This window comes from Xenopus laevis, chromosome 3S (genome assembly GCF_017654675.1).
Source record: "Xenopus laevis strain J_2021 chromosome 3S, Xenopus_laevis_v10.1, whole genome shotgun sequence".
NCBI classification, from domain to species: domain Eukaryota; kingdom Metazoa; phylum Chordata; class Amphibia; order Anura; family Pipidae; genus Xenopus; species Xenopus laevis.
This window is the reverse complement of record NC_054376.1, coordinates 102,448,370-102,470,318: the sequence shown is the minus strand read 5'-3', so window position 1 is coordinate 102,470,318 and position 21,949 is coordinate 102,448,370. Positions and strand designations below refer to the sequence as shown.

Sequence of the window (21,949 nt, the reverse complement as noted above, 5' to 3'; positions counted from 1 at the left end):
GTACATACCATATATTTTTTTTAACATCACTGGCTTTCTTTATGTTGCAAAAATTTAATTTATCTTTCCTGGTATAAATTTTTAGCTGTGAGAATTGGCCTGTGTTGGGTTTGGCAAAATTCAGTTAGATGTGAGTAAATGAAGGTGATCCACATGGGTAGCAGTGGTGCTGGTGCAGCAATGCCAGCGCGATGACATCACACAAGCAGATGCCAAAGGATGCCCTCAACCCTGGTTCAATGCCCGATTATAGTTCCTGATTCCTAAGTGTACCTGGGTGCTTTATTTTACTACTATTTGATTCTTGGACTTTGACCTCTGCTTTGATTCTGATTTTGACCCTTTGCTGCCTGCCTTGTGAACCTTCGCCTGAATCCTGACCAAATCTCCTGTTTAACTCTTTGGCTACTGCGATCTGGACTTTTTGGCCCTGTGCTTCCTTCTTGATCCGGACTTCTCAGGACAATTACTATATAAAACCAACATATTTGCTGTGTTCATTGAGCAAAATAATTGTTAGTAGATTTACAATAATCTGGCTGCTGATATTTTTGTTTTACCCCACAGTTTGTGAAGGCAAAAGTTCAGCAGTAATGAATGTAGTCGCTTGCATACGCTAAGCACTTAAAAGCTATTTAATATTATTAGCTTTCTCATACTAGTCACTGCTTTTGACATTCTAAGAGCTGCTGGATTCTTTGTATTAAAATAATAGCCAGGTTGTTGCTCATTGTTCCCGGTTTGAACATGACATTTGTTAGGGCATAATACAATCTTGTAAAAGTTTGTCGTGCTGAATAGAGTATTCAATACAAGTCAATAAACTCAAAGCTGAGTTACAGCAGCCATCGCTGTTGATAAAGGAGTTTGCTTTGTGTTGAGGTTATGTATTTACTTTGCTCAATGTGCAAACGAAGTGTTTGATCCTAGACATGGTGCCTGCAAGACAGAAAGTATTCCTTTGCTATAAAAAGGAATAGAACACTTTTAGAGTCACAATAAGCATAAAAGATTGTATTATGATAATTAAATGGTGGATAATGTATGTACTAAAAATTCATACAGACCTGGTAATGACACAAAGGTCATTTTGCACAGATCAGGTAACAATTTTAGAGAATGTTGTTTGTCTCTATGTTTTTATGGCAGTCTTGGGTTTTTAGAATGGTTAGCACTTACTGCAAATTGGCCTGGAAATTGGGAACCTTCACAAGCAAAATATCAATGATATATTCAAATAAACAAAATAAACAAATCACCAAAATGTTAAAACATTTAGGGGCAAATTCACTAAGCGCCGAAACGCCTAACGCTAGCGTCAATTCGCTAGCATTGGTCATTTTTGTTACTTCGCAAATTCACTAACAAACGCTGGTGTACATTCGCTAGTGTTACTTCGCACCCTTACACCTGGCGAATTTGCGCAACGGACGTAACTACGCAAATTCACTAACGTGCACAGTGTACTGAACGCTACCTTTTACGCTAGACTTCCATCGCCACCTCAGACCAGGCGAAGCGCAATAGAGTAGATAGGGATTGCTTCAAAAAAAGTTAAAAAAAAGTCCCAAAAAACGCTGGCGTTTTTTTCTATATTATGGGTGATAGGCTGAAAAAATTTTTTGGGGCTCCCCTCCTTCCCCCCTACATTTCCTAACTCATGGCAATTTAGCTATACAGTGGGCACATGTGTAGGGCAAAATAAACATTTTTATTTGATGTTTTGAAGGTTTCCCAGGCATTTGCAGTGCTGCTACATATTCCTCCATTGAAATTTGAATTTTGCGCCATATGCAAATTAACCATCGCTAGCGTAACTTCGCTTCGCTTAGCGAATCAACGCTAGCGCAACTTCGCAACCTTACGCTACCCCTGAGTGCAACTTCGGATTTTAGTGAATTTGTGGAGCGCTAGCGAAACTACGCCTGGCGAAGTGTGGCGAAGTGCGGAGAAGTTACCCCTGAACTATGAATCTTAGTGAATTTGCCCCCTAATCTCTCTGCCTATGTTTCAGGTGGCTAAACTGACATTTTAAGTCCTCCATGTCTAAACAGTTAAGGAACTTGTCCATACATTTCCATTCCCAGTTCCATATGGGTAGCTTATATTCAGGGAGAAGTTAGTCATATACGAACACAGAAACCCAAGGCAACATTCAAAATCTATACATTTAGGGCTATGCCCTACCTGAAAAAATTAAAAATCAGACCTGTTAAACCCAGACTATTCATAGACCAGCAAATGCCCAAAGTTATAAGTTGCCATACACCAGTGACTTACATTGGGGAGTTTAAAAGGATGAAAAAATCTAAACTTATTAAACTTTTTTCCTATATTCCTATTTTCTTAATGTCGCAGGTTGTAGAGTAGGACCCGTAGGCAATAATAATTCAAAAGGAGTATGTTTAATATTTTAAGAATCTGGACTTCTGTCTTTGTTTTTAACCTCTAAAATATCAAATTGCACTTAAGATCAATATCTGCCCAATATTGACATTTGCTATAAAAAAAAGGCAGTAATATATATAGGCACTTGACATTCAGTGAAGTACTTGATTTAGTGCAGAACCTTGCCAAAGGGTGGGACTTTCTAAAATATCATGCATTTAGATATGTTAATTGCTAGAACATAGTTATTCCCAACAGGAACTAGACAGAAAATAGTCTCAGACAAAGCCCTCTTGAGACATACAGGGTCAAGGAAAACAGAAAAATTGATTTGTCTTATTTGTTAAAGCTGTTCACTTTTATTTGGCTTTGGCATATGCCAAACGATGTTCTCCTTAGCATGTGCTTTGTCTTGCCACAACTGCCTCTATGTATCTTTGGTTGTACAAATTTATTTTAACAAGGTGGGAGTCAGTGGGCATATTTCTAAAGCTCTGAATTTAAACTCTGTGCATGTAAAGCAGTGCATTTTCAAGTAAAATTCATTCCTCCTTTTGCTGTGCAGTGGGGTGAATTCATATGCGATGTTTTCAATGTATCCCTGTTCTCTAGTTTTAAAGAATCCACTTCACTCCCAAAAAGTGTCAGGTAGCAGACCTAGTCGTGTGGCATTGTTTTTAATTATGTGCCAATAAACCTTGTTTTTACCAGTGATGCATCTTTTTCACTTCTAAAGACAAGCACCGGCATTATTTATTGAACAATGGAAGCAAACATTTGATTGGTTGGCATGGGTTACTGTCCAGGTGCAAATTTGCCCAGTGTTTATAAATGAGTTTGTGTGTTTGCAATTTGCAACATGACACTCAAACAAAAATGTACTGCTCCCCAAACTGGCAATCCTATTTGTTGGAGGCTGCTATATAATTACTGTCTATATTAAAGCCAATGCAAATGCCACGATTGTTACGTTTGACAGACAAGGGCCATTATTACAGAACAAAGCAATGACCATGTTGTGTTAATAGAAAAAAAATCACTGTGTGGGAGTCCACCTAGCTGTTTATGGGAGGTGATATTGTTTTAATGATACCCAAACAGGTTCACATTTTAGTTGAAACTGGAATCCCCTGATGGTTAATGCACTTCACATGATGTCTTTTAATTTAAATCTTTTCTTTTCTTATGGGAACCTTTTAGGAGGTGGTGGAAACATTAGTTAATACATAATTAATTGTATCCTGTATTTTATTTGTACACAGTATGGTACATTTACATTCAGTAACTGCAAGCATAAGAAGACTTACTGGAAGCAAAACTGAATCCATGAAAAGCATTTCTGGTTGTGGGCTGCAGCGTTTTGCCTGTTGCCCAGTACCAGGCGCATAGTTCAGAGGGAAGCTCAAGGGAGCCTTTTATTTAAGATCTGCCTTAGCCAGGTTTAGTAAAGAGCTCCCTTAATAAGTTGCAGCGGCAGGTGCAAGTATTCCGTAATGACAGAAAAGATGCAGGATGGGCAAAGAATCTGAGATATTATTTTGAGCAATGGTATTGGAACTTTTTATAGTCTTCAAACGTCTTATAGGAGGCTTTTCTAAGACTTTAAACTTGTGTTTAGTTATTAAGTTACACTTCTGGTGTAGAACTTCTCACCAAAGCATTGGCTGTTGAAAATGGTCACCTGACAAATTGTAGATCTACAAGTCCAGGGACTATGATTGGTGATACATGACATCAGTCAAGTTCATAAAGTTCATTTTTTGATGTATAGGGTGCAGCATATATTGAAGTAAATTTGAGATTCAGTATTTGAACATACATACAACATACAAAATTACAAAGTCCTGAAAATATACATGATTGGAATGAAGTAAAGGATCGTGAAACACCTTGCTTGACCAGATGTTGGGCCAAGATAATTATTCTGATGTTGGGCCAAGATAATTATTCTGATATTATGATAGTTGGTCCTATGGTGGAAATGCCTATGATGAAAAAAATACCTCCCATTTTGCAAAAAAAAGTTGTGTCCAGTTAAATTGGACACAACTTTTTTTTGCAGAATGGGAGGAAGGATTCGAAGGATTTTAATCGATCGATCAAAGGATTTTCCTTCAATCAAAAAAACCTTAGAAAACTGATGAGGAAGGTCCCCATAGGCTAACCTTGTAACTCGGTAGGTTTAAACTACCGAAGTAGGTAATCAAAGTATTTTTTAAAGAGACAGTACTTTGACTATCGAATGGTTGAATAGTCGAACGATTTTTAGTTCGAATCGAAGTTGAAGTTGTAGTAGCCTATTTGATGGTCGAAGTACCCAAAAAAATACTTTGAAATTCGATGTTTTTTACTTTGAATCCTTCACTCGAGCTTAGTAAATGTGCCCCTAATATTCGATCGACTAGGAACGATCCAAAGATTCGATTCGTATTCGATTCAAGTTTTCCATCCGAAAAAAACTTGAATGTCAGGAAGGCTATTAACACCTTCAAATGGCTCAACGGACCTCTGCCATTGACTTGTACATGAACTTGTACATGAACTTTATGTAGCGATTATTCGAATTAGCACTGTTTCCATGGTTGAGCTGGGATAAATGTCACAGTCGAATTTACATTGAAATAGGAGGATTACAATTTGAATTGTGAATTTTGACACCAAAAATCGATTTACTATTTGACCCTTAATAAATCTGCCCCTACTGTATGTGTTTGCAGTGTAGCAGGAAACCAGAGTACCCAGAGGAAACCCAGAGACAAAGGTAGAGGATACAAACTGCTTGCAGATGGTGCCCTTGCTGGAATAAATTCTAGGAATCTAGTTTGAGTTCTTTCAAAGTTATGCAGTTATTGAACTGTAATTATTTAAATTCTTTCACAGTAGGTGTTCAAAGGAGGAATCACCCCTGGCATCACTTTACCACCATAGAATGTCTCCATTTATCCCTCTTGAAATCCAATATATAGCCCCTAAAAGGTTTTACCAGTTTTGTATTTTAATTAAATCCTGAGAAGCACACAGTCACCATCTTGGAAATGGGTTGAATGACTGTCTCCTCTTCAGGTCTGTATTTGTGCACTTGACTTTCGTGTACCCAACATGTCATGGCCAAGGACTTCTAACTCAACATAAGCAAGCCTATCGCATAGAGCTGCTTCAAGCCAATGGCATAGGAGTTAGTCTGCTGAGCAGACATTGAGGTCAATGGGCATTCTTTCCCAAGTTTTTTCTAAATGGGCATTTTTTCTTAAGTCAAATGCATATAAATTAATGGGTGTTTTTTCTTATGCCAACTCAGTTCTTTCCCTATAGGTATTAGATATCAGTTTGCTGCTCTGTACTCTAACATCCAACCAATTCAGAAAGTGTCTAAAAAAACAAACAAGCATTACTGTTCTCTCAATCTTAAAAAAATAATACGGGTTTATTCATGTCTTTTGTAGATTATACTGTCAAACACTAGAAAGTATTCCAGAAACATTTTTCTTAGGAAAAAATAACATTGCAAATATCAAAAACCTTAGACAGTGACACGACAATTTTACATCCCCTGATTTTAAGTTTCCCCTCATTTTACATTGTTGTTTTGTGGTCCCACCTATATATTATGCATATATTTACATTTTCCTGGATTTCACACCATTTTTTTCTGGTCCCCTGAAAAACTTAAAATACTATACTATAGTATATAATAATATAACATTCTACTATAATTTAAAAGAGGACCTATTTGCTGCATGTCTGCTGAACCGGATGTGCCATTTTTTAAGGGTGGATGCCACTATCCTTGTCATTGTAAAAATAGGTAAGGTATCACAACCCTTACTCATCTATTTAATTTCTGCAGTAAAATGTGGGAATCTTAAACTTTACTGTAAATATGTTGTAGTTTGCAATGCTACATGTAGCTCATTTATCTGTTTAGTTCTGGATGTTGCACTTATCTCTCAGCATAATTGTACATGCTTCATGGATAATGCAGAATTCTGAAGCATCGGAATGAATTGTAGCCACCTGGGAACTATATTTACATAGGACAGATCTGCCCTTAAGGCTGTTATTGCTAAGTATTTGTAGTCTTATGCTAAAGGCAGGTACTTCTGTGAAATGGCATTTTTCTAAACCATCTGTCAAGTGTAGCACTTTAAGACCCAAAGTAGGCTGGCAGCAGAAGCAAGCACACCAGCATACATTATAAAGGTCAAATAAAGCTAAGGGCTATAATTTAATAAATGCCGCAGGATATATGCTAATTTATCGTTTCATTTGTAGAACACATCCTGCCACGGTATGTTCCTGTTAATTATTCTTACAATTCATTTAGTCTCTGACAGCGGATTAAACAGTAAGAAGTTTGAGTATGATAAATAAATTAGCCGTGTAGAAATGGGCCTTTCTTTCCTGCCCCTCTGGCATTATGTCTCAGATCTCTTAGCCCCAGTTTACTTTAGATCAGCAACATGCAGATTAATATCTTTATCATTGGGAATACCACTTGCGTCTACAGAATTGTATTTTATGTAACTGCAGCAAGCTAAGCAATAAAGTTGAACTGGGAGAAGTGACAAGTATAAGTGAAGACACACAATATGTCTTGGGGCAGTTTATTTCCTGAGCATATTACCGGATTCCTACTACTTTATTATCACTGAAATTGCTTTCAATTTTAAAGAACTTCTAAATAAAATACTATTGAAGTGATTCAGACAGCTTTAAATCCCAATGGGTTCTTACAAGCTATCTACAGTATAAGTTTTATTTTCCAAATTTGCAGCTATAGCAAGATTAACTTTTTACCTGGTAGTTATATAACATAAGAATGTTTCTGTATACCTAGCTGGTATTGCCAATGATAGAGATATTAATCTGCATTTTACTAATCTTAATAAATTGACGCTGGGAGATATTTCTCCTTTTAAACTTTATTGACCTGCACACAAACTACAGTATCTAGGGATTGCTGTTATTATGTAAAAAAAAAGTAAAAAGTCCATAAACTGAATGAGCTAATTCACTTCATCTATTAAAAAGAATGCTTGATGATTATCTGTTTCACAACCCAACATTATAATAATCAATATGTATTTGCTGCGTTGATCTAGTTCACCAATTACTCCATGTTTCGGGATACAGTAAATAAGTTCTAGGGGCAAATTTACTTAAGGACGAATATCGAGGGTTAATTAATCATCGATATTCGACTGTCGAAGTTAAATCCTTCGACTTAGAATATCGAAGTCGAAGGATTTAGCCGTATTCGTTCGATCGAACGAAAAATCGAACGATTCAAAGGATTTCAATTCATCAATCGAACGATTTACCTTCGATCACAAATTGCTAGGAAAGACTATGGGGACCTTCCCCATAGGCTAACATTGACTTTGGTAGCTTTTAGGTGGCGAACTAGGGGGTCGAAGTTTTTTCTTAAAGAGACAGCACTTCGACTATCGAATGGTCAAATAGTTGAACAATTTTTGGTTTGAATCGTTCATTTCTAAGTCTAAATCGTAGTCGAAGGTCGAAGTAGCCCATTCGATGGTCGAAGTAGCCAAAAAAAAGATTTGAAATTCGAATTCCTTCACTCGAGCTAAGTAAATGGGCCCCCTAGTGTCATAGTAGCCCTTGAAAAAGTTTAGCTACCGAAATATACATGGCTAAATAGCTGACAATATATTTTCCTAAAAATCAATAAAGGTCAAAAAAGAATCTGCAGCATGTATTTAAGCTTGTTCATTTATAAAGATACTGTATGTACAATTTATTTAAAATATAAACCACCATTTTGTAAAATGTAATCATATTAAAGAGAAGCTATGAAAGGGAAACAAAATGTTGCAAAACTCTATGTTTCTAACAGTTAATGACTGAGGTAGGCTCCTTGCTGGGTTTGATTTGCATCTTAACTTAAAGTAGATTCCACTAATGGATTTGTAATTACAGAACGGTTTCTTCAATTACCTACAGTTCTACAGAAATAGTTCATTGCTCAGAAACTTCCTACACAGTTTAGTTGGTTATGGGTCTTTCCTTTGCACTTTTGTAAGGGGTAATAAGAACTGACTTCTGATGATTATAATAAAACATGATCCTCATTACCTTGTAGGGTTAGTAAAAATATATGTAAAGGGAATAAAACAGTTGTATGCAACTGAATGCAGTATATGTTAATGTCATTGGCAAGCTAATCCTATAGATTTATATTATTATACAGGGGATTATGCAGTGGTTACCATGTAAATTATTTTGTTATACTTCAGTCTCAAAGTTGTGACGCAAGCACTGAAAAATCCAAATATTATTCCATAGTTATGGTGTTTCTCAGTTTCTCACTCTCAATGAATATTTAAACAGTTACATTCATAAGTACTAAATTACTTGTCCTAAGCCCTCATTTTATAGTCATGAAAGTTTGGTGCAAATTTCTATATGATTAGACTGTGTAGTAGGAGAACTAACACACACACACTCTTGCCATTTCCATTAACCAAGTTTGGTGTAATATAATAAAATGTGTAAATATTGCTCCAACTTTAGCATCTCATAGCAATGAATCAGATGTTTGCCAACTGGTTGCTGATTGGAAGCTATATACGCTACTAAAGCTGTAAAAAAACTCGGCGCAAGTTCTTAAATTGTTTTGTATGATTTACATTCCTAAACAACATTTGATAAAGCAGCATGCCATAGGGTAGCATGAGTCCCATACTTGAAAGAAATGTACAACAATTAGCCAATTTCTGTACCATGTCCAACTGCTCACTTCTTTCTGTAATAATATGATACAACTGTAAAAAGGCAAAATAAATAGGGATGGGCGAATTTTTTCACCTTGTTTCGCCGAAAATGACGCCCAAAGACTTGTATGGCGGCGTGCGTCCAAAAAAAAAAGACAACATTTTTTTTGACGCCCATTCGCCGGTGGCGAATTTTTCGCGAAACAAAATGGGTCAAAATCGACAATCCCTAAAAATAAACAGGTTAATATTAAATAAGATGAAATGCATGCGGAAGACTCTACTGTTTTCTACAAAGCCATTCACTATGGGGCAGATTTACATAGGGTCGAATATCGAGGATTAATTAACCCTCGATATTCGACTGCCAAATGTAAATCCTTCAACTTCGAATATCGAAGTCGAAGGATTTAGCGCAAATAGTTCGATCTAACAATTTTTCTTTGACCTAAAAAACATTAGAAGGCCTATGGGGACCTTCCCCATAGGCTTAATTGACTTCGGTAGGTTTTAGGTGGCAAACTAGGGGGTTGAAGTTATTTTTTAAAGAGACAGTACTTCGACTATTGAATGGTCGAATAGTCGAACGATTTTTAGTTCGAATCGTTCGATTCAAAGTCAAAGTCGTAGTCGAAGGTCGAAGTAGCCCATTCGATGGTTGAAGTAGCCAAAAAAAATCATTCGAAATTCGAAGTTTTTTTTATTCTATTCCTTCACTCGAGCTAAGTAAATGGGCCCCTCAATGTCTGATTATTTCCTAATCGCCATATTTTAAAGAGAAAAAAGAGATATTTAAAGATATTGTAAAGAGATATATGACAAGCTTGTGACATAACATACTCTAGTTGAGAAGATTTTTAAAAGATCCCAGTTTTTGGACAAATGCCATTTTTTAACAATTCATTTCTTATTTAAGTTACTGTATGAAAAAAGAAGTTCAGACTTAAAGGCTTATTTATTAAAAGTTGGATTTTAGTATTTTTAGAGGTTTTTGAAACTGTGACTAAACTCACAAAAATTTTAAAACCATGACTGTCATGGAATTTATTATGGGGGTTATTTATTAAAGTGTGATTTTTTTTCTGGTTGGACTTTTAAAGTGGGAAAACACACAAAAAAACTAGAATTTTTGTGTTTTATTAAACTCCGATAGTGTTAAAAGTCTGAATAAAAAAGTACTCCAACTTGGACCTGCCGAGTTCATGTAGAAGTCAATGTCCAGTTAATATCCTAATCTGCGCTGGGTTTCATTCAATAATCCTAAAATTCCTTAGTTTTTGGGCATCAAAACCCAAAAAAATCACAGGTTTTGGGCATCAAATATGAAAAAGTCACAGTTTTTGACTACAAAAATGAAAATTTTGTACAATTCGGATTTTTTTCATGATTTTATAATTTTTTTTAATTGAATAAATAGAGGGAAAAGCCAGTGCCAATTTGGATGGAGTAGTTTTCAGAAAATAGTGAGAACTTTTAAGGAATATGAAAAATAACCCCCTAAAAGTTCCAAAAAAAATCAGAAAACCTCTATCATTTTGATTGGTTTAAAAATGGTCCAATAGAATAAGGGTTCCTCTCTTGGGGCTCATTTATCAACACCGGGCAAATTTGCCCATGGGCAGTTGGGCAGAACTTTAGCATCTCATAGCAATGAATCAGATGTTTGCCAACTGGTTGCTGATTGGAAGCTATATACGCTACTAAAGCTGTAAAAAAACTCGGCGCAAGTTCTTAAATTGTTTTGTATGATTTACCTTGTTTCGCCGAAAATGACGCCCAAAGACTTGTATGGCGGCGTGCGTCCAAAAAAAAAGACAACATTTTTTTTGACGCCCATTCGCCGGTGGCGAATTTTTTGCGAAACAAAATGGGTCAAAATCGACAATCCCTAAAAATAAACAGGTTAATATTAAATAAGATGAAATGCATGCGGAAGACTCTACTGTTTTCTACAAAGCCATTCACTATGGGGCAGATTTACAAAGGGTCGAATATCGAGGGTTAATTAACCCTCGATATTCGACTGCCAAATGTAAATCCTTCAACTTCGAATATCGAAGTCGAAGGATTTAGCGCAAATAGTTTGATCTAACAATTTTTCTTTGACCTAAAAAACATTAGAAGGCCTATGGGGACCTTCCCCATAGGCTAAAATTGACTTCGGTAGGTTTTAGGTGGCAAACTAGGGGGTTGAAGTTATTTTTTAAAGAGACAGTACTTCGACTATTGAATGGTCGAATAGACGAACGATTTTTAGTTCGAATCGTTCGATTCAAAGTCAAAGTCGTAGTCGTAGGTCGAAGTAGCCCATTCGATGGTTGAAGTAGCCAAAAAAAATCATTCGAAATTCGAAGTTTTTTTTATTCTATTCCTTCACTCGAGCTAAGTAAATGGGCCCCTCAATGTCTGATTATTTCCTAATCGCCATATTTTAAAGAGAAAAAAGAGATATTTAAAGATATTGTAAAGAGATATATGACAAGCTTGTGACATAACATACTCTAGTTGAGAAGATTTTTAAAAGATCCCAGTTTTTGGACAAATGCCATTTTATAACAATTCATTTCTTATTTAAGTTACTGTACGAAAAAAGAAGTTCAGACTTAAAGGCTTATTTATTAAAAGTTGGATTTTAGAATTTTTAGAGGTTTTTGAAACTGTGACTAAACTCACAAACTTTAAAACCATGACTGTCATGGAATTTATTATGGGGGTTATTTATTAAAGTGTGATTTTTTTTCTGGTTGGACTTTTAAAGTGGGAAAACACACAAAAAAACTAGAATTTTTGTGTTTTATTAAACTCCGATAGTGTTAAAAGTCTGAATAAAAAAGTACTCCAACTTGGACCTGCCGAGTTCATGTAGAAGTCAATGTCCAGTTAATATCCTAATCTGCGCTGGGTTTCATTCAATAATCCTAAAATTCCTTAGTTTTTGGCCATCAAAACCCAAAAAAATCACAGGTTTTGGGCATCAAATATGAAAAAGTCACAGTTTTTGACTACAAAAATGAAAATTTTGTACAATTCGGATTTTTTTCATGATTTTATAATTTTTTTTAATTGGATAAATAGAGGGAAAAGCCAGTGCCAATTTGGATGGAGTAGTTTTCAGAAAATAGTGAGAACTTTTAAGGAATATGAAAAATAACCCCCTAAAAGTTCCAAAAAAAATCAGAAAACCTCTATCATTTTGATTGGTTTAAAAATGGTCCAATAGAATAAGGGTTCCTCTCATTGGGGCTCATTTATCAACACCGGGCAAATTTGCCCATGGGCAGTTACCTATAGCAGCCAATCGGTGAATAGCTTTTTAAAGCCAGCTGCAAGTAGAACAATGAATGCAGCAATTTGGTTGCCATGGGTTACTGCCCATGGACAGATTTGCCCAGTGTTGATAAATTACCCTAATTGACTTCCATAGCACCTCAACAACTTTTTCTTGAAGTTTGGCATGAAAAGCTTTTGTGTTTTTTCACTTAATAAATCTCAAATTTTAGAGCTTTTTTTAAAAAAAGAAAACCACACATTTTTCAAGATTCCTGGAAATAAACAAAATTTGATTGTTAATAAATGACCCCTTATTTTTAAAGGAACAGTAACAACAAAAAATGAAAAAGTGTTTTAAAGTAATGAAAATATAATGTAGTGTTGAGCTGCAGTGGTACAACTGGTGTGTTTGCTTCAGAAACACAACTATAGTTTATATAAACAAGCTGCTGTGTAGCAATGGGGGGAGACATTCAAGCTGGAAAAATACTCAAATAACAGGGGACTGAATTCATATTGTGACTGTAGTCTGTGTTTTCATTGAGAACAAGAATGAAAATCAAGAGAATAGGATCATTTTTACCATAAGATTAAAAAATGTAGGGAGTGCATATTTGTCTTTTAGTTAAGAATGGAAGTGTATATCAGCCTGTATAGAACTTTTATACAATGCTATACACTTTGTATACACATATGACCCTGTATTCATGCACCAAGTGATTATACTTGACTATGAGCTGAAGGCTGCTAGAACATCAGTCTCTGGTCTAGTCTAATGTATGCCATTTTGACCTTGAGACGTGCAGCAGTTGTGGTTCTTGGCAACAATCTGTTCTTTCCTATACTATGTCTGAAAAGATTACTTTTCATTTTCAGGCTGAAGCCATTTCTGTACAGACTCGCCTCGTAGTATATAAAATTACTAAATAGGACACGTGTACCTGCTTTATTTAGTTTGTCCTTTCCACCGACATTTACTAAATGGAAAAATGTCCTAGTAAAGGCAAATGTGAGAAGTGATCATTTGCTGCTATCTTAGTGTTCCTAATGTAATGTCATTATTTTATTGTACCATGCTATTTGTATGAATATATAGAATATGAATATATAAAAGATGATGTTACATTTTACAGAAGGAGAATGTTTAGGGGTGTAGATAAACAAGAGTTTGTGGGACATGCTAGCTGTACAGTAATCATCAATATACAAGCCAATGAACTTACTATCCCGACAACAAATAAAATAACTTGGTCATGGCTGGCTGTTTTCTTAGCAAGTCTATAAAAAAACAACCGATAATTTGCTTTCTTTTCTCTGACCAAGCTTTTCTTCTCAGCAAATGTTTTTTTGTTTTTATTGCAATGGGAATTGGGCAAAGAAACATCCTAATTTTCAAGCCAACACTTGATCTGGCTTTCCATAACATCATGAAAGATTCTTTGCAGTTCAGCAGTAGGGAATTCAAAATCAAATGTTCCCTGCGGCCTGAGCCACTTGCAGTGCCAAACCTGTTAAGGGCCTTTTCATTTTATACTGTTAAATATAATTACAGAAATAGATATAGAGCGTTATTGTTTCCCACATGCAATAGTGTTATTTCATGTATCAGTTTAAAATAAATGTAGGTTTTAACTGATAACGAGCACCAAACAGAATGTGTATCCATAACAGCCTTTTTTTTTTAAACATTGGAATTTGTGTTCTAATTGCATTGCAAACAATTAGGTTTATAGATAGGGTGACACCAGAAACATTTCTCAGAGTTGACACAGCCAGATATGTAATTGTAATATGTATCCACAAAGTGAAAACAATGAACACTAAGGTCCATACTTACAATAGTGGTGTAAAAAGTGGAGCAGAGATACAATTGCTAGAGCAGATTTTTTTCCCACTGATTATTCTCATTAGTTAAATTGTAAAACTGTAAAGTGAAAGAATAAGTGTGAGTAAAAAACTTGCTCAGAACCCGGCATCATTTGTAGTAATGCAAGACTAGTGTCTGTGGTTTATGCAAGTGCAGAGTTTTGTTTTCATTGATGTTAATCAGCTTTGTAAAGTCCATAGTCACCACATACAGTATATTGGCTGGCTAATATACTGTTTGCTTATTTTGCTTTTGTTTTCTAGTGGGGCCTATTTGTTCATGTTGAAATATCTTACTGAATATTGCTTAGTGTCTGTGTGAGGGGGAGAGGTTTTATGGTACCTCAGTATAAGCGGGGTTCTTGCTATAAACACTAGGCTTGTTGTATTCCCTTTGCCATGTCCTGACCAATTATGTTGAACTACTATGCTTTTCCTATGCTGGTTGCTTGTAAATGAATTAAGGGGATTAAATCAACACTATGGTATAGTCAACACCTTCTTAGAAATAACGAAAATAATCAGTCACCTCCAGTTTTTACAAGACATACGATACAAATCATACTAAAAATGCATGGCTAGAATGTTGCCTTGCTGGGCCATACTTGACCATATAATTTCACAAACACATTCCAGGATATTCTCTACTCATGGTCAAGAAAAATATTCTTCTGAACTGAAAGGATCAGTCGGCTCATCATTCTCCTCCTGGCTCAAGATGATAATGCCCTTCAGATGATTAATCTGACTTACTTAGCCAGAGGGTCTTTGGCCAAGATCAAAAAGATCGGGAACCTCTGGATTGACCAAACACAGACTCATATGAAACTGCCCACTAATTCAGTTTATTAACTATACTCATATTCAACCTGTATGTGCTTACACTGATAATTTAGGACTTTATATATCTAAGGCCTTAGTGAGGGAGGGCGGAAAGGAGGGATAGTAGGGAGAGATGTCATGGGTTTGCTTGTTTGTTTAACAAAAGGGGCCAGACATGCAGCAAGAGATGGTAAGTATATCTAACATTAGAAGACATCAAGCACTCTGGAACCACAAAATTTTTTAGTAGCACCGCCAACTGGTACTTCATTAGGTTGCTCCAAGAAATGATTCTGTAGTTCTGGAATATTGGCTTGAGCCCAACAATTCTCTAAACACTTTCTTCTTCATTTAGAACTTTTTCTTTTCCTATACATATTGGAGCAACATGTATATAACATATACAAGCATTGGTCAACCAAAAATGTATACAGAGCAGAACTATGTAATGTTACTTTTTCTTCTATTCAATTTTTATTCAGCCCTCGGTAACCTGTTCCAAGCTTGCAACCTACTACTAAATGATGATTTTCCAAAACGCATGTGTAGAATGACTGTTTCACCTTACAAACATTATATTGAACCTCATCTGTGACTTAAATGCAAGCATTAATATCTTCCCATGGTTCTGTAAATCATTGGGTTAGACATTTTATGTTTCAACCATTTACAGAGTAATTCATATAAAAGGCTGGTCCCTGTGCCGATCCCCGAGGTGCTACAACTTCAGCCATATCAGAGAAACCTGATATACAATTATCTGTACAAAAAAAGTATTTGTATCAAAAGTCTGATCGAAGTTAACTGCATTGTCTTCACACAGCTTGTTACATTATTCTTCATACATTATATTAGTTTTAGTGATTACATTAGTGTTAAATAACAAGGCCATTATTAAGTCATTCTAATTGTAATATAATGCATCTCAACATACTCTCTCTGATATCCTTTCGAAAAACTGGTCAGCTTATAGTGCTAACCACGTTTTTAAATATATTTTTCATCCTATTTAAACACTGGTCCCAGATGCATGTTGTACCAGGCATATGCTTCTGTAGCCAACAACATTAAACTATTATGAACATTCACAGGGTCGTTCAACACATGTGGGGATTCAGCTCTAGCCACTACTTTCTTTGTTTCTTTTGTTCTTGTCTTTATTTAATTTTTGTACTTTTGGTTCTTGACGTGATTTTTTTTATTGGCTAAACAAAAGTACTTTCCAGCATTTTTACTCCCTTGTAAGCACTGAGGGTTATTTTACTACATATTTTATTACAGCACATGCATTTACTTTATGGCACCTATTTCTTCTAATAGAAGGAATTCTTCTGTAGACTACTTTTTATTTAGTGCAGAGCTAAATGTATATATGTCTACAAACCATGCAATCAATATATATTTTATAAATATAAAGCATGAAAATTTTGAAGTTATTCCCTTCCATGGGATAAAGTCATCTTTTTTACAATGCATTCTATTTTACATTCTTTTAAGATAAAATTACCATAACCAGCAAGCTTAGGTGTCATTATGTGGCCTTTAGACACTACACAGCTCAATTACAAAAGAAGTGTTAAAAATCTTTGCAATTCAATGTTTTTTGTTAACCATATACAACGATTGTAGCATAATTAAAGTTGCATGTAGTTCAGTTTGTTGTACATCAACAGATGAAGAACACAATAGAGCCCTGCAACAACCACAGGAGTCAGTTACAGGGTTCCTGCAGCTTTATAGCTCTGTTATACAATGTATTGCACCTATTGTTCATAAATTACTTTTTATAATACCAACGGCAGATTTATCAAAGGTTGAGGTGAATTTTCGAATTCAATTCGAATTTGAAAAAAATTCAAAAAGCAACATTTTTAAATTGTTCATTTACTGTCTTTAAAACTTCGACTTCAACCATCAGCCATATAAAACTTGCTGAATTGCTGTTCTAGCCTATGGGGGACCTCCTAGAACCATTTTGGAGCCATTTTCTGGACTTTGAGAAATCAAAGTTTTTTTTTTAATCAAAATCGATCAAATGCGATATTCCTTCGATTCGTGCGATTCGAATACGAACCTATTCGATCGAAAACTGACCTATTCGACCCAAAAAAAACTTTTACTTCATTTCGGTTGGTCTTTTTGAATTCGAATTTGAAGTTTTTTCAATTCGAAATTCGACCCTTGATAAATATGCCCCTTAGTAGTAGGTTGCAAGCTTGGTTACCGAGGGTTGAATAAAAATTGAATAGAAGAAATGGTAATATTACATAGTTCTGCTCTGTGTATATTTTTGTTTGACCAATGTATATGTATGTTATATACATCTTGCTCCCATATGTAGGAAAAGAAAAAGTTCAAATGAAGAAGAAAGTGTTTAGAGAATTGTTGGGCTCAAGCCATCATTCAAGAACCACAGAATCATTTTACGGAGCAACCAAATGATGTGCCAGTTCAAATTTCGAGGTAATTTTTGTGTACTTCGACTAGAGAATATTCCGAATTCGATTCGAATTTGAAAAAAATTCTAAAAGTCGAATTTTGAAATTTTTCATGTAGTGTCTCATTAAAAATTCGCCATCTAAAAATTGCCAAATTGCTGTTTTAGCCTATGGGGGACCTCCTAGAACCTACTTGGAGTCAATTGGTGGACTTTAAAAAATGAAAGTTTTTTTGGGGAAAAACTTAGAATCGTATGATTCGAATGTGCTATTACTTCGATTCGTATGATTCGAATTTGATTCTATTCGACCTATTCGATCGAAAGGGGACCTATTCAGCCAAAAAAAACTTCGGTTCAATTTCGGTTGCTCTTTTTGAATTCAAATTTCGAAGTTTTTCAAATTCGAAATTCAACCATTGATAAATCTGCCCTGTACTGTCTCTTTCAAAGTTCGACTTTGACCATTCGCCATCTAAAACCTGCCAAATTGCTGTTTTAGAATATGGGGGAACCTCCCAGAATCGATTTGGAGTCAATTTGGTGGAAAAAAATTGAATTTAAGGGAATGCGCTATTACTTTGATTCGAACAATTCGAATTTGGCTAAATACGGAATACGAATATTCCATCGAAAACTGACCTATTAAAAAAAAACGTTGATTTAATTTTGGTTGGTCTTTTTGAATTCGAATTTCAAAGTTTTTCAAATTCGAAATTCGAACCTTGATAAATATGCCCCCAAGTGTAAAAAAAATGTGATTGAAATTTAGATTTTCTATAACTTAAGACAAATCAAGTAACACAATTAATTCTGGACATTATACCTTTTCCTTTACGTATACCCTTGACAGCAGAAAAGGTTTAATTTTTCTATCTTTGCTTAGTGCAGTTTAAAAATAGTATTCAGCTGCTGTATGTGCTTTGAATTTGAATTTGTGTGTTCTGCTAAAAATTTGTGTTCCCACACAGGCATGCGCTAAAAAGGGAATACTGATAGGTGGACCAGCCCCCGTATCTTTGCTACTTGTGGTTTATGTTAAAAATGTTGCTGCAGTGGAAATAGGCCCATGTATGGGCACCTCCCGAGGGGCTTCTCCGATCTAGATCTGGCCGAAAGTCGGCCAGATCTCGATCGGATGGGACTAAAAATCCCGTCGGATCGCAGCCGCATCTGTTCGTTGCGATCCGACCGTCCGTTCCCATTCGTTAGGATTCGATCATTGGGCCCTAGGGCCCACGATCGGATCAGCCGGATATTGCCCATGTCGCCAAACGAGCGGATCTCTACATGTATGGCCAGCTTTATGCGTTCTCCAAGAGCACATAATCACAGGCAGTGGCAAGTGACCTACTTAGTGGGCCATTATACCATCACTTTTCCTAAACAAGACAGCTAGTAAATCAGAATACAGTGTAAGCATAGTTAAACTATATCTTTCTGTAAAGACAGATTAGAAAATCTAAATACAATTTCCTCATTGCAAAAAGCAGACCACACCTTGTAGGTTGATAGGCTAAACCTCCTTCTGACTTCTGGTTTAAATATTATAAAACGACAGGACGGCTATGGAAGGTATTCAAGGAGGGTTCAACCCTCCAGCACGACAGACAAGAGCAGCCTAAACAAACCGAGCTACTCGTTTTATTCTTTATTAGGATCCCCACAAAGGCAAATGTGCTCTCTTTTAAAAATGCTATGAATGAAAAGCAACATCAGTTCAGTTCCAGTGCAATATTTTAACTGTACAATAATAATAAGAATAATAATTATAATAATAAGAATAATAACATTCAAGTTTGTAAATATGAATCAGACATACCCTTATTTTTGATGTGGCCTTTTATTTCTCATCAGTGTTTTGTTCCTGTTTCTTTATAAATGTCATGCACCTGGAGTTCCCAATTCCCAACCTCAAAGACCCCCCAACAGCTTGGGGGTTTCAGGAGATCCTCATGTGAGCCTTGATGAATCAGTGGATGAGTAATTCTGACAGACGTATTAACTGAGGATATGCAGAAAGCATGCACTGTTGGAATCCTAGGGATACAGCAGTGGTAGGCCTGTCATTTGGAATATTCTATAATTAGGGTGAACTAATTTTATCTACAAGGAATAGATATTTTAACTGCATATATTATTTCATTAAAATCTTTTTGGAAAAAAAAAAAGGTCACAAAGCAGAAGGTGCCATTAATAACATAACGTTTTTATAGTGAATACTGTTATAAATATTTTTATCAGCCAACAAAGTAATTGCTTAACAGCCCGAACCTTCTAGTCCTTCTGGTTAGTAGGCTGTTTTTAATGTAATAAGACTACAAGGATAACATCCAAAATTATGTAGTTCTGTATTGGATACATAAAACTGTTTAACAACACTAAGGGGCAGATTTACATAGGGTCGAATATCGAGGGTTAATTAACCCTCGATATTCGACTGCCGAATATAAATCCTTCGACTTCGAATATCGAAGTCGAAGGATTTACCGCAAATAGTTCGATCGAACGATTGAACGAAAAAATCGTTCAATCGAACGATTAAATCCTTCGAAGCGGTCGATTCGAAGGATTTTAATCCATCGATCGATTTTTCTTCGACATTAGAAAGCCTATGGGGACCTTCCCCATAGGCTAACATTGCACTTCGGTAGGTTTTAGGTGGCGAAGTAGGGGGTCGAATTTTTTTTTAAAGAGACAGTACTTCGACTATCGAATGGTCGAATAGTCAAACGATTTTTAGTTCTAATTGTTCGATTCTAAGTCGTTGTCAAAGGTCGAAGTAGCCAATTCGATGGTCGAAGTAGCCCAAAAAAAATTCGAAATTCGAAGGTTTTTTTTTATACTATTCCTTCACTCGAGCAATGGGCCCCTAATTGCTGGGTTATTATCTGCAAAGTCTGAGGGCACCGAAGAATGTTGACCAACATAATTTGGAGGCCAACTTCCCCATCCATACATATATATAATGTAACATTACAGTGTGCTTTTATAAATAACTCAACATCATTGCATTCAGACATATACAGTACTTTTATAATAAATAATTATGGCGCATTTACTAGTTTTGATTTTTAAGTGTAGCAAAATAACAATCATTAGCCAATTAGTTTGATCAGCTGACTATAATCTTATGGAATGGTGGCAATTTATCACCGGTTTTAGTAAATTAGCCCTCCTTTTTTATTAAGGTCAGTAAAAGGAAATTTTAACATCTATACATCTTGATTTTTATGTGAGCGCAGCCTGAGTTAAAGCTTTACTGATGAACAAAGATGCATAAACCATCATGAGCTGATGGAAAGATAAACAAATAAATTAACCATGTCTTTTGTCTTTTTCCCTTTCCCACCCTCTTGTTCTCATCTTCCTTATCCATATTTTTTCTCTCCCTCTATATACAAAGTGGCTGTTCCTCTGTCTCCAAGTTTCTTCTGCTCTTCTGCAATAGACCTGTTCCTGTGTGAGTTCTGAGCGTGCTCTGTAAGTCCTTTTGTTTTTGCACCCCACATTTTAACTTTCTTTTGCTAAACTTAGAGCTAGATTTACTAAAGGCCTTTTCAGAATTTCAAAGTCATATACATAAGTATAAATCTTTAGTAAATCAAGTTCTGTATCTGCATTGTTAACAAAAGTTGTCTTTATCCCTTCCTGTGTTTCCCCTGAATTCCTTTACTGCTTTCTCTGTCTATTTGCTGTCAACATACAGGTGTGCAAAACTACCACTGTTTGTAAGAAAAGTGGCATCACAAGGCACGTTTGTGAATGCAGAGTAATCAATTCAGATGCCTTTTTTTACTACATGCATAATAGTATTAGCAGTAGCAGAAATGTATAGAGTGCACAATTGCTACACTGGGCTTTGTGACAAGGGATAGAGGGAGGACTGGTAATTTGTTTTAACCAGCTCATAAGAACTAATTCCTATTTATTGTGCTAAGAGCCATAAAACCCCAAGTATCTTTATTAAATTGAAAAAAAAAACTAATACAAATCACCATAATATAGGTATAACAGGTTAGTTAGATGAGTATACTAATATCCTGCTTTGGGAAGATTTTCTATAATACATTTGTGGGAATCACTTGAGGATTGTTGGATAAAAAGTTCACACAGAATTTACAGCAGTGCTACAGCTGTGTTCAGAATAATAGCAGTATGAGATCACTAACCTGATATAGACTGTTTTTGGTAGAAATTATATTTGTGCATGGCAAATAATTTACTAGTAGGTGTAGTAGAGTAATAGAAAACCAACAGACCCAACAGTCATGACATGCTGCTGATTCTGTGTAATTGAATCATTAATTGAGACTTGTTAAAAAGAATAATAGCTTGTTCTAAATAATTATTGAGGTCATTCATTCTGTGAAAAAAACAGGTGTCAGTTTTGGCCTTATTTAAGGAAGGAAGGAAGCAGATATTGTGCATG

At 35.6% G+C, this 21,949-nt stretch overlaps 1 protein-coding gene across 2 annotated transcripts in view; it reads left to right on the top strand.

The window, feature by feature from the left end:
* The window catches only part of LOC108712397 (5-hydroxytryptamine receptor 4), a 230,427-nt gene that overhangs the window by 183,017 nt on the left and 25,461 nt on the right, over positions 1-21,949 (top strand). The window contains exon 7 of one of the 2 annotated variants that reach the window (XM_041588704.1): positions 20,924-21,000. The exons of the other annotated variant lie outside the window; for it this stretch is intronic. Within the exon in view, the coding sequence (XP_041444638.1) occupies positions 20,924-20,984 (61 nt within the window). The 3' untranslated portion in view covers positions 20,985-21,000. The remainder of the gene's footprint in view (positions 1-20,923; positions 21,001-21,949) is intronic. 2 annotated transcript variants of the gene reach the window in all.